This window comes from Simochromis diagramma, unplaced genomic scaffold (genome assembly GCF_900408965.1).
Source record: "Simochromis diagramma unplaced genomic scaffold, fSimDia1.1 OVJJ01000497.1, whole genome shotgun sequence".
NCBI lineage: Eukaryota > Metazoa > Chordata > Actinopteri > Cichliformes > Cichlidae > Simochromis > Simochromis diagramma.
In genome coordinates this window covers 44,127-59,282 of record NW_024386912.1, presented here as the reverse complement: position 1 = coordinate 59,282, position 15,156 = coordinate 44,127, and the positions used below count along the sequence as shown (strand labels likewise).

General features: G+C 42.4%; 2 protein-coding genes across 6 annotated transcripts in view; one reads left to right on the top strand and one right to left on the bottom strand.

Annotated features, from left to right (window-relative positions):
- Nucleotides 1-10,954, top strand: part of LOC120736305 (proline-rich protein 12-like) — a 32,408-nt gene extending 21,454 nt beyond the window's left edge. Inside the window, exons 4-8 of the mRNA XM_040036320.1 lie at nt 106-4,496; nt 4,598-4,810; nt 6,797-6,880; nt 10,172-10,176; nt 10,951-10,954. Of these exons, the coding sequence (XP_039892254.1) occupies nt 106-4,496; nt 4,598-4,810; nt 6,797-6,880; nt 10,172-10,176; nt 10,951-10,954 (4,697 nt within the window). The remainder of the gene's footprint in view (nt 1-105; nt 4,497-4,597; nt 4,811-6,796; nt 6,881-10,171; nt 10,177-10,950) is intronic.
- Nucleotides 9,046-15,150, bottom strand: LOC120736279 (vicilin-like seed storage protein At2g18540). Of its 5 annotated transcripts, XR_005696453.1 has the most exons (5): nt 13,932-15,150; nt 13,704-13,823; nt 10,863-11,888; nt 10,686-10,778; nt 9,046-9,583 (listed from the first exon to the last, which is right to left on the bottom strand). XR_005696453.1 is itself a non-coding variant. In XM_040036272.1 (3 exons), the coding sequence occupies exons 1-3, from the start codon at nt 14,647-14,649 to the stop codon at nt 11,875-11,877; spliced, it is 852 nt and encodes a 283-aa protein (XP_039892206.1). In that variant the 5' UTR covers nt 14,650-15,150; the 3' UTR covers nt 10,246-11,874. The 5 variants fall into 5 exon arrangements, 2 of the variants coding, with proteins under 2 accessions (XP_039892206.1, XP_039892205.1); XR_005696452.1 differs by having other exon boundaries at nt 10,686-11,888; XR_005696451.1 differs by lacking the exon at nt 9,046-9,583 and having other exon boundaries at nt 10,248-11,010; nt 11,823-11,888.
- Nucleotides 15,151-15,156: the final 6 nt, after the last annotated feature.

Below are 15,156 nucleotides of genomic sequence, written 5' to 3'. Positions count from 1 at the left end.
AAGTAAAACAAATGACAATTTTTCAAAAATGAACTTTTGAAAGAAGTTCATTTTTTCAATGACTTAGACTGACCAACACTTTCTATGTAATATTGTGTCCTGTAGCCATGCATACACCGGCCCCAACGGACCTCTTTATTTCAGGGGCACTTCCAGGTTCAAGCTCCTTTCCCTCCTCCTCAGCCCTTTCTGCATACCAGAATCCTAGCATTTTTTCTGGACGATCATTCACTCCCTCATTATCCCTGCAGGATACAACTACGTTTAGCCAAACTTCTAATGGCTTGATATCCCCACATGATCCCTTGGTACATATCAAAAGATCCTCTCAGTCCAGCTTGGGCTTTGATCACTTGCTGTCTTCCCAGAGCACTGCCTTCCGGGGCTCCCAGGAATCTGCAACTCCCCAGACCCAAGACCCTTCCACTTCCTCCAATTGCCACCTGTCCCCTCCCCACTTTAATCTGTTGCCCTCTCAGCTTCATAACTCATCCTCTCAACTATATAATGCCTCGATGTCCTCATCGATGGCAGCCCTGCCACCTGCAGTTCTTCCTGAGCCTCAGCCACTTCCACAGACAGCAATTTCCCGCCATGATAGTGTGATCAAGCATTACCCTCGCTCATCTTCAGCCCACACCACAACCCTACAATCACAATCCTATGCCAGCTCTGGTGGTTCATCTGGCTACCACCAGCTAGTCAGCCATTATCAGCATGCTGGTGTGTCCTGCAGTCCACTGGGGAAACGGAGCCTATCCTCTGACCCCAAGACCTCACCACAGATGGAATCCCAGATATATCAACCTGTCATCCAAACAGCCTATACCTCATCATTATCCAGCTCCTCAACTCCCTCCTCCTCTTCAGCTACTACTAAAGGTGCCAAAAGTTCCTGCTCCACAAGTAACTATTCGTCTTCTTCCTGTACCCCACAAACTCCACCATCAACCTCCTCCACCTCTTTATCCTCTTCTAGCTCAAAGACCAGTACTATTTCTCTGTCTGCTCCCTCTCTTCAGCAACCCACACCTCAGTCAGCACTAGTACCACCTCTTCTCCCAGTGGTGTCATCATCCCTTGTACAACAAGCAGCAGCCAGTCAATATCTGTCCACCTATGGCTCTCAATCTGTGACCAAACCTAGCACAAGCTTGCCAAACCAGACCCCTCCCCAGAAACACATTCAGTCGTATTCCCCCAACCTGCCACCATCTACACACATGAATGTGCATTATGATGGCTTCAACTCACCCCATGTCCGGGACTTGAGCACTGGAGCAAGGAGCAGTGGGGGGAAAGACATCATGGGTGTAGGCTCTGGTGAACGCTCCTTCTCTGCAGAGATAATCGTTCAAGACTCAAGTTTTGTCTCAACATCTCTCAGAAAACCACACACTCCATCCACTGAATATGGGAGTGGATCAGCTGGGAGTGGACCTGGTATTCACAGTGTAGTAGGCTCTGCGGTAACTGGGAACGGGGCTGCTGGTAATGAAGGCAGTAGCGCCTATCACCTGACTGAGTCTAGTACATCACCCTCAACCATTTCTACTATCAGTTATTCAGGATTGCACTCTCCTGTAGCTGCTCGACCTGTACAGTCCCCTGGAGGCTCAGGGGCAAATAAATACTTTTCTCCGATCCCAGCTCCTACTTTTATGTCCTCACCACAAGGTTTCCCTGATAACCGACAAGCTCGGAACCAGTTGTACCAGTCAACACCCCCGAACACCAAAACAGAGGCCACAAACATGCTGGGAGCTGAGGAATCCCAAGACGAAGGAAACAGTGAAGATTTCCTTATCCACCACTTACTACATCCACAAAGCTCAAATTCCCATTCTTCCCAACATCACCCACATTCTGAGCAACTGTCTCAACTAATCCTTCATGGGGAGAGCAAGGGAATGACACACGATCTTAACAAGACATCAGAAGAGCTCTACCAGCTTCAGAGTGTCATTCGTACCAATAACATTACCAGCAATTCTGGTCTTGGAATGGCAATTAATGATACAGTGAGCTTAGACAGACCGTTAGAAATATCACAGAAGAAACAGCAGGCCAGGTCAGACTCGATCATGTCAAAGTCAAATACTTCAGGGGTGCGAAGAATATCTGATTCTCATTCTCATGCCATCCACTCGCATCATCAGCAAAATGATTTAATGGGTTCTGCGGTCCATTATGGAAGAGGTGATCCCTACATACAGCACCCAAACTCCCAGCATCCTCATAGCACTTCACATGTGTCCACACACTCTCAGCACTACACTCAGCACTCTCTGCACACTCAGCATACACATCACTCTCAACATTCTCAGCATAGTCATCATAATTCCCTCCCACAAAGTCATTCTCATATAGAGATTAAGAAGCCTTCAGATGCAAATGACAATGCCTACTATGCACCAGATGTACAGCAAACTCGACAAAGCCATGTCTCTGTCACTCTGATGAAAATGTCACCAGACCATCCCAAGCAAACTCACATGTTACAGTCTGTCCCTTCTCACACTATCCAAAACAAGCTGGATTCCCAACAAGCCCCACAGCAGCAACAGAAGCACCAGCAGCAGCAGCAGCAACACCAGCAAGCTATGATGGGTTCAGTTAGAAGAGCAGGGTCTGCTGGGTTGGAATCCCATGTACAGAACCGGTCCTCACAGAGTCTAGATACCCACTACAGTGGAACCCATCCAACATATCAAACACGAGCCAGTCAGAGTTCAGTATCTCCACTACAGATGCTAGATCAATCACTTTCTCAGGCTAATGATACAGACAGTGGAAAATCTCTGGACAGAAGTGGAGTTGATATGACTGTGACAGGACAGGAAAGAGATAGAGGAGACAGACATACACAACAGCACAGACTTAACACCCACCAGCATCCTCAACAAACAAAATCGGATCTTCATGACTTCCTTTCTGAACAAGATTTGGACTTATACACCCCTTCACACTTGAGCCATCTCAACCAACCTCAGACCCACCCCCACCCCCATGCTCTGCAACACACTCAGCACACTCATCATCAACTGTCTGTTACCACTCAGATAACTCATTCACACTTGCAACAGATGACAATACATTTAGCAACACCCCAACAACAGCAATCCCAGGTCACAGATCCTGAAACACAACTCTCACACTCACAGTTAGAGCAGCTCAAACAGCATCAATTTGAGACAGTAAGCCAGACAGATAAAGTAGGACAGACTCAAGCTCAACTGCAGCAATGTGCACCTTTGACCTCAATCTGCTTTCCAGACTGTGTTTTTCCTGAGATGGAGGATCTGTTTTGTTCATCTGAATACAAATCAAGCTGTGTGGGGGCAGGACACAGTGCTCAAGAAAACCTCAGCCAGGGTCATGGACCGATACAAGAGGATATGGAGGCCTTAAAATCAGGAGGTGCTGCAGAGGGCTATAATATGGTTGGTCATGAAAGCAATCAAGGATTTGGACAGTACTGCCAAAGACTTTCAAGAACAGGAAATGGTGATCTGCACTTAGACCATGACTGTCTGAAGACTCATGAGCTTCCTTCCACTGTGAATACTGACCAGCTTGGCCTCATCCAATCCCAAACTCCCATTATGGGATTGAATTCAGCAGTTCAAGAGGATAGCTTAGTCAACAAGATGATAGCAACTGTGGGAGCGGATGAAAAATCCAACAGCACTGGTGTAACCTCTGCTATCTTCTGTTGCTCTCGACCCAAAAAACTGCTGAGGACCAGCTCATTTCACTTGCTTAAACAGCGACGTGAGCCACAACCTCAAACAAAGAAAAACTATGCGCAGGAGTATGAATTTGGGGACGACGAAGATAAAGCTGACGTTCCAGCAGATATTCGCCTAAACAATCGCCGGCTTCCTGACTTGCTGCCTGACTTGGTGTCCAGTTGTAGAAAACCTGGTGGGGTTTCTGGAATAAGTGGACTAAGCCCACAAATAGGTGACATGGACTTTTGCCACCCCTCCAGCTACTCTTCTCTGGGACACCCTTCGCAACCCCCCCCTCACGATGGTCCTAAGAAAAGGGGCAGGAAACCAACTAAACCAAAACGTGAAGGACCTCCTCGGCCACGAGGTCGCCCACGTATACGTCCTCTTCCAGAACCTCCTTACTGTAGGGGCCTGATGGGATCTGTGGCTGGAGAAAATAGGAGGGGGCGTAGCCGAGGTCGAGGGCGAGGCAGACGGGAAGAAGGAAAAGTGCAAATGCATCGGGATATGAACAAAACACAAACCCTTTCATATAATCACCAGCAACAGTACCAACAGCAACAGTGCAGCCAACAACAGCACCTCCAACATCATCAACAGCAACATCACAGGCAGCAGGCGGATCTCCATCAGCAGCTCCAACAACATCACCACCATCACCAGCAAGAACATGTTTCCTGTCCCCACCCTCAACTGCATCATCAGCAACAACAGCATACATCTCACCAGCCACAGCAAGATCCAGTCAGATCTTTTAAGGTAATGCAGAAAATCTGGTATGTAAATCTGGAATCATGATCCTAAGCAGGGTAAAACCTGTCTTAGCTTGGATTCTTCTTAATAACCTATCTTTTTCTCAGATCAAACTGCCCCTCGCCACTATGTCTCCACCAGAGTCCTTGTTGAGGACAGACTCTCTATCCAGCAGTGAGCCTGTTCTCTCTGAGGGATCGGTGGGGTCAGCACCATCTCTGGGCTTGAGTCCTGGTCCCACTACCACTGTTGACTACAACAGAAATGAGGTGAATCAGACAAAAGACGAGATGATGATACATCAGCAGAGAGCTAAGGAGGTAAAGAAAACTAAGAAGAAAAGAGGCTTCTCATAAAAGCTGCAATAGAAATGTCTGATAAAAGTGTATTTTATCTGCTACACTGTAACATTTTGGAAACAGATGTCTAAAGGTGTCATTCTGCAAATCTGAATGGAAGTTCGCAGTGCGAGGCAGGCCGAAGGTGAAAGTTTTCTCCCCTGAGTCAGATTATATTTTAAGAACGGGGGGACTTTTTTTTATGGGAAAGCCAGATGACTAATTCTGTAAACAAAAGAAATTACTGTTTAAGCGAAAACATAATTATCTGAAGAGTGGATTTTGTTTTAGTGAACAAGAAAATAGTTTAAAAAAAAGAGCTCAGAGACATAGGGAGAATAAAATCTGCCATCCTCTGCTTTAAAAAAATAATCATATAACCAGTATGAACCTTTTGTGATTTTTTTGTAATTTAATTGGTCCATAAATACTTACTGATAGGTTTAGTAGAATAAGCGGGTAACAATATTTTTAAAGAAATGAAGTAGTGGGTAACTTTGAGGTGTTTTACAGAAATGAGACATTCAGAATACTGTAAGTAATTTTAATTAGTGTCTAACTTTCTCCATCTTACACTGTAAATATGCTGTATTTTTAGATACAAACGACCTTATGTGTGTACATTTTTATATATCAATTTGTTATTGAGTCATTTAATGTTTTCACAGCTTTATTTAATATTCATTTTCTTTGTGTGCTGACGGCTGTTTGACTATTCCACTATCCTTTTATAATACAACATATATGTTTTATATATAAAAATATGATGAAGGCCTTTGCCTGTCTAATGAGAGACAGAGAGAGTGAGAACAATAGAGCAAAATTAATTTTTTTCAACTTCAACTTTCAAAAGCACTATAAGAAAACTACAAAAACCAAACGTTTGTGAATGAAGAAAGACTCCAATAGAAGAATTTTTTTTATTTAAATAAAAAAACAAAACTGATTAACATAATAATAAACAGTACTTTTATTTATATTTCTCTTTATTTGTACATTTATGTTATTGTCTGCTTCTTTGCTTTTCTTTTTTATAGCCATTCTTTTCTTCTTTGTTTCTTTTTGTCATGAAAATGAATCTGTGGGAGAAAATTCTCTGGCTCTTCTCAACAATGTTGCTCATTATTCTGCTAAAATGCATGGAAATCAAACACTACTTATAATTACTGACAGTATAATTTCTTTCTTCATTCATATAAAAACTGGAATTGTAACTCTTTATTCTAGTATGCCCATTAGTAAGTCTTTGCAGGTAAATTAAATGGCCTACATTAAAAAGGTTTTTTTTAAAAACACATTAAAAACTACTTTAAGATGGGGGAATCAGACCTTCAGTTATGAGCCATGTTATAAAGTGAAGTTCAGAATAAACAATGAGCAGAAACAGATTTATCCTTGTAGTCATGTAATATCATTTGTGCTGAGGTCTTGCATGTCAGTGTTGTCTGTGAATGTGTGGGAGAAACAACTGTCACCATGAGTGGAACCTGACTGCTTTTACATGGCAGTTTCAACTTTGGGTTTCATGCTAGAGTGAAACGAAAGCTAGTTGCCATGGCAACGGGAAGATGCTCTGTATGTACAATCAATATTCTCAGTATAAGGGACACCTGAAATTTCCCCCAAAATGAAAGTCAGTAATTGCACATTTAAGCAAAAGTCTTATTATTTAGTAAACGTTGTTGGCACTGCAAGTAAAAAAACAGACTAAGTGTTAAAGTGCCGACTTGGCATCTGTAGGACTGCACCTTCAAAATGGGTGAAAGACAACGACGTTGCAGGACAGTACAGCAAAAACATTGCTGTTTTTCTCGTGTTTAATTTCCTGAGACAATAAGTATTGGTTCAATAACAATACTCATTATAGCTAAACTGGGTATCAAGTTTAACCTTTCTCTGTAATGGTTTGACCTATCCTTTGTTATATATTTATTTACCCTTGTCATTACGTTTTTAACTGTAAAACAGCTGGAGGTGGATGGTTGGAAGAAAGAAACTGACAATTCACTGAATCCTGAAGCCTGGGCTGCTATGCAGAAACTCTCAAATTCAGTAAGTTCCTTTACTCCATTGCATAAATGAGGAAAGCCAGGAGCTTCATATATAATTCATATGTCATCTATTCAAATTCAAGCCTCTGGAAGAAGGATTTCTTCATAAATCAGGTAGTTATAGGCATTTAGACAATACCTGTGAAATAATGTGGCACTGATCCCTGGTAGAGTCTGCAGTGGAACAAAAGAACAACAGCATCAACACTATTTTAATTTGTATAATTTGGAAAGAAAGTGGATAAGGCTGATTGACAGCCAGCTTTTTCTGGCTTACAAAACGAAGAGGAGAGCGATGCCTGCCACCAAGGCAGCTGTTGCCACAGTTACTGCATTTTTCAGCACAAGACCTTAGTGCCATCTGCTGTCTGTTAAGCTGTACTACCAAGATCTGTATTTACTGCTAAAGTGGAAAACTCCTTCACAGCTCTGTTCTTACAAACTTTATTATAATGGAAAAGTTAGATTGTTGTTTATTCCACATGTAAAAAATTCAGCACAAAGGGTGTCTCTTTATTTGCCATAAGCTATATACGCAATACATGGACAAACGTATTGGGTCAATACAATGATTTGAATTCAGCTGTTGTCAGTTACCTGGCCAGTTTGTTCCATTTGTGAAAGAATGAATTGTTCGAAAGAGTGCAGTGTGCTACAGTAATGGGATGCCACACCTGCAACAACTTAGCTTGTAAGATGTATTTCTTCTAGATATTTGATAAGCATGTGAAGTTGCAGAGTGGGTTCACTGTTTGCTAGCCTAACCAGGGATAGTGCGAGGGCGTGAAAGGCAGGGTCAGGAGGTGGATGAAGTGATGAAGTAGCAGCTGAACCGGTTAGCACTTCCTCGCCTCTAGGGGGGTCAGGCTGGGTTCTGGCTGCTCTCAGCCTGGGCGCTGGGACAGGCACGGGAGGTGGCTGGACACCAGTCACCCCCACCCGAGAAACAGAAGCAGGTGTGGAGGTAGACTGGGTCACAGCTGCCCTCGTCCTGGGAGCTGGCACAGGTTTGGGTGTAGGCTGACTGATAGGGGTGGAAATAATGACTGGGTGGGTGAATCTGCCAGGTTTTTCAGGGATTATGCTGGTCCTACTGCCACCACTATTTACAGTCTTTGGGGGAGCGGAGCAGAACAAATCTTCCCAGTCCACAGAATCCTCCAGGAGGGAAACATCCCATGAATGAGAGATGGGTTTATTATTGGGTCTACGTGGAGAGTCAAATGAGGGTGGAAAACAGTCACTGGAACTCACCACCGGGGATTGCTGGAAATAGTCCATTTTATGGCGGCGTGTGCGCCGCTTTCTCCGGGAGGAGGAAGCGGGCGGGGTACACGTCCGAGCCTCTGGCACGGGAGCCTCTGTTGAGCCGAGGTGGGAGGCGGAACCGCTGTGCCGTGGCGAGGTTGAAGGTCCGGTGAAAGAGGCAGGTGATGTGTGAGCGAGGAGCGGACTCGCGAGAGAGGGAGCCGCCGACGCGCGGCGCGAAACGCCCACTCTCCGCGGCTGATGCTCCGGTGCAGATGAGACAGCAAGTGGGAGAACGCGGTGTCTCCGAGGCCCGCCCAGAGCCAGGCGAGTACCCTCGAAGATGTGCTCTCGCTCCGCGAAGAGCCGCTGTTTCTCCTTAAGCTTCTCTGCCCAAATGGAGAGCGCTGCCTCCTGCCGCTCGAACAGATCTGAGTCCACTGGGCCGAAAACGTGTCTTCGTGGCACGGGTCGTGTCATTCTGTCAGCGGTGTGTGTGGAGGCGTGGAAGAGATGACCCAAACGCTGGACTCACGGTGCAGAAATGAAGAGGATTTATTGGAGGGTGAATGAATAAAGCAGGAACGATGGAGTAGCTGGCTGGCTGAAAGACTGGAAGAATGGCTGGCTGACTAACTGAACATACTGGCGGAGAGACACATTACCATCAGACGTACATCAATGACACGACAAAGAACTGGTGAAACCGAGGAACTAAATACACAGGTTGAATGATGACAATGATTGGAAACAGGTGAGTACAGGGCTGAACATAATCTGACTAATGACACGGGGGACAAGCTGACACGGGGAAAAGACAGGAAGTGAGAACATTAATGTGGCGAACTAAACTGAACATGAACAAACTGAAATCACTGGGTCAACGACCCAGGAACCCTGACAGGTTTTTGGACAAAGTTTGTGTTCTCCATTCTTTAAGCACCGGTTTGAGCACCGTTTCAAAAGTACCGATTTGGCACCGGTATCGGATAAAACCTAAACGATACCCATCCCTACTCACAACAGAACAGCAGACAAAAATAGACAACTTCTATTTTTCAAAAAGAAGGGGAAAAAAAAGTCACAGTTTGAACAAAAGAGATAAAAAGGTCAAAATCAAATTTTGTGCTGGGGTCTTGTTTGCCTAAGCAAACATCTTCATTTTCATTTGCTGCATCTTTGTACTGAGCCTTTGTCCATCCAGATTCATCAAAATCTTCTGACAGAACTCAAAAGTGTACTTGTGGTCATTTGGATAGCTCAGATCAAGTGCATAAATCAGTCCAAGGAGGACGATGAATGCCATGATGACACTACCGAGGTTGTTCATAACTGTAGTACCTTCAATGACAACTGCAACATCCTCTGGCTCCTGAATGCCTTCTCTTCTGATGGTGTAAATACCCATGACAGTTGCTGCAGTGGATCTCAACTGTTCATCCTCAGTGGAGGAGATCTGAAAAACAGGATGTTTCAGGTTTAAGGGCTCTGTCACTTGGAAGGGGACATATTATGCAAAACTCAGCTTTTGTATCCTTTTGTGCTGAAACATGGGTCTCTACTGCCTCTATAAACACTGCAAACATGAATAAAACCCGCCAATCTGTTTTCTATCACTAGTTTGGGTTTAGGTATTATGTACCTCCCTTTGGGAGGGGCTTGAAATAGAGGAGCAGCTCCTCAAGTGTCTATAGGTGTAGGTGTGTGTGTGTGTGTGTGTGTGTGTGTGTGGGCTGGGTCAATTTCCCTTATTTCATGACAATTGGGGACCTTTTGAAACAGCTTGTTTTAGGCACATCCCATATGGAAAAGAAATAGTAAAAACATATATGATTTACTCATGAAAGTGACCACTTTCATGAGTAAATCATATATAAATGATATAAAGCTTACATGATTTACTCATGAAAGTGGCCACTTTCTCATTACTTTCATATATTTTTTTAGTAAGTATACAAAACATACAAGTTTCATTATATAATTTTTCAAGGGATCTTATATCTGTTTTCACTCTTGCATGCTTTTCATACAAGTTTCATACAAGACAGATAAAAACTTTATAAGATTTATATATATCTTTTCCATATGGGATTATTCCGGAAACCAGAAGATTGCTGTAACGCCAGTGACACTAGTCAGTGTCTCGATGCAATCTGCTGGGTTCCTTATATAGAAGACTTTTTACTAAGTGGCATAATTAACTGAACTTCATTGGAGTGTTTACTTTATGAAGTGCCTTGAGATGACTGTTGTTGTGATATACCGCTATATAAATAAACTGAATTTAAACACTGACAGAAAGTGGATGAATGTTTTCTTCACATTTACCGTGTTTATAGAGGCAGTAGATACCTACATGGCAGCACCAAAAGAATGAACAATTGAATTTTTACTGAATCTGTCCCCTTAAAAGGTGCTCTCCAGTACACGTTTCAACAATGATTATTAAGAATAATACATATTTCACAATTATATTGTCTTATTTGAATATATGAGCATTTTGCGTGCGATGAACCTAACTCAAATTAAAGCTAGAAAATAAAGTGTGATAAGCGTACCAGATACTCCTTGAACAGTAGGTCTGGATCTTCATTAAAGTAGATCACCAGGCTTTTAAGAGTATGCTCCCTCTTTATGTCGATGTCATCACACTAATGCAAGGGTGGGAAAAAAAGGGTGAAAAAAATGTAATTGATTGATTGCATTTAATTGATGGGTTTATCATTAATACTGACCAAACTACTGATCGCCATGATATCCTTGGTCTTTTGGCCCTTAGCTCCCCTCAAAAATTTGCATCAGCTTGTCTGTTAAATTGTCCAGCTGAGCCAAGAACTTCGCCTGCAGGGGTTTTGCAGTGATCTGCAGGAACTCTGCATTCACCTGGAAATAAAACATACATAAATATAGTAAACTAGAAGTTTAAATACAGAATGCTGAATCAACACACTGAAAGTTGCTAAACATTTGAACCATCAGTGAAGTTTGTCAAGACCTAAACTGTTTGTAGCTGAGTTTAGGAATATATCGCCACCTGTTGCTTTGGCATGTTCCTAGCAGCGTTTTCCTTCATTTTTGCGTTTACCTGTGGACGGGATTATTTTTTAAAACGAAAACGGAAAATCTCCGTTTTCAAAAATACCTGTGTAAGTATGGACGTAGCCGAAATCTTTTATAATAATAAATAGGTTTGAACGTCACGGGAGTGCGCATTGTGCTGACTGCAGTTACTCTTCCGGCCACATGGTTCGCTTTTGGTAGCACCCTCAGTAAACTATGTAGTGCTTTTAAAGACACCTCAAAATGATACTTTCTACTAGAAAACGGCATTATATAATAATAAACACAGAATACCAAATTATTAGATTATAAAAAGAAAACAGTAAGAAAGAAGTTAGCTATAGGACATCATCTTTCATTGAGCACAATGGCTGGCTAGCTGCTGATAAGCTAGCACACGCTCCGAGTACTTAAAAGTTGGCAGCTACACAATTTCTCCTCTAAAACAAGGCACTTTTGAAAAGACCTGGCTATATTGTCAAAAAAATAGTATTCAAGCAGAGAAGAGAATGGTAGCACCACCAAAAGTTCAAAAAACAACTGTTACAAGCTTCTATGATAAATAGCATTGCCATAGATTTAGCTGATAAAGAAATACACAACTGGATATATGAAAAAATAATATGTTACCTTACCTGAAGGTGTAGTTTTATCCAAAAAGTACAGAGAGGCCAAGAGCAGCTGCATTCATTTAGGTGATCCTGAAAGAGCGCAAAATTTTCAAAGAAGGCGGACCGTTGTGTAACTCAATAACTTTGTGTTCTTGTAACAAAGACTGCTTTGAGAGAAAATAATTTAGGTTCACCACACGAATAATAATTGCAGTAACGCTGGAGTGCTACATTTGCGTTGAGTGAGATTAAAAAAAATGTTTAAGCTTAAAGAGGGGCTTGAATTTATTTCTTTGAGTTTACAAATACTTAAGTGCAAAAATGTACTCCTCCTACCCCCAGTGCCCCAACAAACTCATTCATTTTGTGTTCAGAATCAGCCTCTGCTGGTTTACAATAATTTTAGGTTTATACAAAGAAAATCAAATTAATTTGGTATTTTTTAATTACATTTATGAACAACTAACAAAATTTGTATGCGTTCTTTGAAAGAAGGACCTGAATCTGTTTTTTGAGTGCATGATGCATTGAGTTTTTCCTTCCTAGTCTTGTTAGATTGTTAGTTAATCATTTACAAATGAATATTGTCTGTATGGACAGCAATTTTGCCCCCTTAAAAGTGCACATGTAAAACTGTGGTTTTAAGCGATGCGGTTGAAACATTTGGGTGCGCCTAACTTTTGTGCTGGTGCGCCTAAGAAAGACTGGTGTGCATTTTTTTCTTAGGCGCACCAGTGCAACCGTGGCAGAAAGTTAGTCTAGAGCCCTGTAATGTGATTTTTTTTAAAGTAAGTTACCACAAATTGTTATTTAATTTAGTACAACTTGAAATGTTTGTCAGTGGGTTAACAATTAGTACTGCACAGTCAGAAACATCAAGTTATTCTTAGTACTGCATACTTGCAATGAATGAGTGGTCCTAACAGTCATAAGTAAGCTTTACTTAGTGTTTTTAAGGCAACGAGTTTGCATAGTTTTTTTGATTTCTGGGAACTAATTCGATTTTACAGTGTGATGCTGCCCTGTGTTCCCCATGCCTTGTTAAGTTTTCACATGTTAGTATATCCGTTCTTTCTTACTTCCTGTTTTATCAGTTAGTCTTGAGTGCACTGTCTTGTTGCAGCTCTGCTCCCCAGGTGATTCATCTCTGCTCCAGTCACCCTTCTGTATATTTATAGTTGCTGTCTTTCTCTTAGGCTTTGTCACATATTGTCATCCCTCCCTGTGTTTCATGCTTTTTTTCCACCTTCTGTAGTTTCTCCAGGCTCTTGGATTTAGTTGCCCTTTTAATTGTTTTCCCTGGACTGTTCTGCACATACAAGTTATAGGTACTCTTTAAGATTTATTTGAATTAATTTGATTGGAGATTGGTTAATTGGTAACTCTAAATTGCCCATAGGTGCGAATGTGAGTGTGAATGGTTGTCTGTCTCTATGTGTTAGCGCTGCAACAGACTGGCAACCTGTCCAAGGTGTACCCCGCCTCTTGCCCTAAGACAGCTGGGATAGGCTCCAACCCCACCCCCACCCCCGCGACCCTGACAAGGATAAGTGGAAGAGAATGAATGGATGGAAGGATGGATGGGTGGACAACACCGAAGAGAATGGGTCAACGTTCTTCTGTCAATAATATAGCAACTCCATCTACTTAGTTCAACGACTGTTTTTGCCATCAAATGTAAAATGAGCTAATATATTTCACCAAATACTAAAATGGCTCAGTTTAAACATTTGATTTGTGTTGAAATGCTGAATAAAAATGTGAAATACCAAATACTGCATTCTGTTTTTCTTTGCATATTACAAAAGATCTTGGAATCATACAGACATGCATGCATTCTCCATTTTCTTGGAGAATGCTTTTCTCTGACTTAAGACTACAGTGTTGTTTGAACTGAGTGCTCACCATCTGTGTCCTCTAGGGCTTGAATCATATCAGGGTCAAGTGCTGTGCTGACCAACATCTCCACATAGCTCCTGAACATGTCCCTCATGGCTCGACTGTTCACTCCACCCCGCGCAGGCCCTAAAACACAAAACAAGCTGCACAGAGGCCTGGACACAGTAATCGTTGGTTGAAGACAATGGGTTAAAAATAAATGTGTGCATCATATGCACTCAAAGAACAGCTGACCTTCATCATCACTGAGTAAGGAGTAGTCGGACTCAGATGAAGAGGACAGCACCGCCTTCAACCATTTCTTCCTTTTCTTGGGTGGAGGCTCAGCCTTGTCCTTTGAAGTCTTGGCTCTTCCCTGAAATGCCATCTTTATGTCTCCTCGGTTCTTCTCTTCTGTTAATGCCATTGTATAATCTCTGTTGACTTGCTCCATGTTCTCCTTTTTTTCTTTTTCCTGAGCTTTCTCCTTTTCTTTCGGCTCACCATCTGTCTCCATGTCCCTCTGCTGTCTGTCCTTCTGGTCTCTGTGCCTCTCTCCCCATTCCCTCTCCCTAAGTTTTTGTTCTCTCTCGCTCTCCTGTTTCTCCTTTTCTATCCTCTCCCTCTCTTTTTGTTCTCTCAGTGATCTTTCCTTTTCTTTCCATTCTCTCTCTTGGTTCATCCTTTCCCTCTGCTCCCTATCCTGTTTTTCCTTTTTCCTTTGCTGCCTCTCTTTAAGTTCCCTTTCTTTTTTCTCCTTCTCCCTTCTTTCACTCTCACTTTCCTTCTTCCATTCCATTTTCACATCTCTGTGACCCCTCTCATTTTGTTCTCCACCATCTTTTTCTTTCTTGTGCCTCTCTTCTTCTTGTTCTTTGCGATCTCTCTCCTCTTTCCTTTCTCTTTCCTTATGTTCCGTTTCTACTTTTTTCCTTGTTTCTCTCTCTCTTCTTTCTCTTTCTCTCTGCTCCATTAGCTCTCTTTCATTCCGTCTCTCCTTGTGTCGACTATCTATTCGAGGTTGGCTCTGATTGTGAATGGTCAGCAGCTGTTTAGGTAGAGGCTGGCGTCTGTCAGTCAGTAGACATGAGGAGAGACACTAACTTAATCGGTGTTTGTCTTAAGCACAGGCACATGAAACATAGATTAATTAAAATGTTGAAATTAGTCACTGAATTGTTTTTGTGTGGTACAGTCTATGTGTGTGTTGAGAGTTCATCAACAAGTTTTATGGGAGGGGGGAGTTTGGGCCTGGTAATCCAGGGTAACCTTGATGCAGGCCAGTTCTGGTTACACTTTCCACTCAGTGTCTTTCTCTCGCCTTACCTCAGAGTCAGGCCAGCTCTGTGCCATGGCTTTCGTGAACACACTCTGACGTAATCTTTTTTGTTGACATTCTCCAAGAACTTCACATATAAACGCTGGTAGTGCACTTTGGCATCACCAAAGTAACCCAAATACTGAGAGAACAGACAACAAT

Bases quoted from the DNA above. Each gene is read 5' to 3' on its own strand.
- LOC120736279 (XM_040036271.1), bottom strand. From the start codon at position 14,649: ATGGAGCAGAGAGAAAGAGAAAGAAGAGAGAGAGAAACAAGGAAAAAA. The intron at 13,824-13,931 runs GTCAGCTGTTCT...TTTGTGTTTTAG, and splicing joins CTTACTCAGTGATGATGAAG to GGCCTGCGCGGGGTGGAGTG.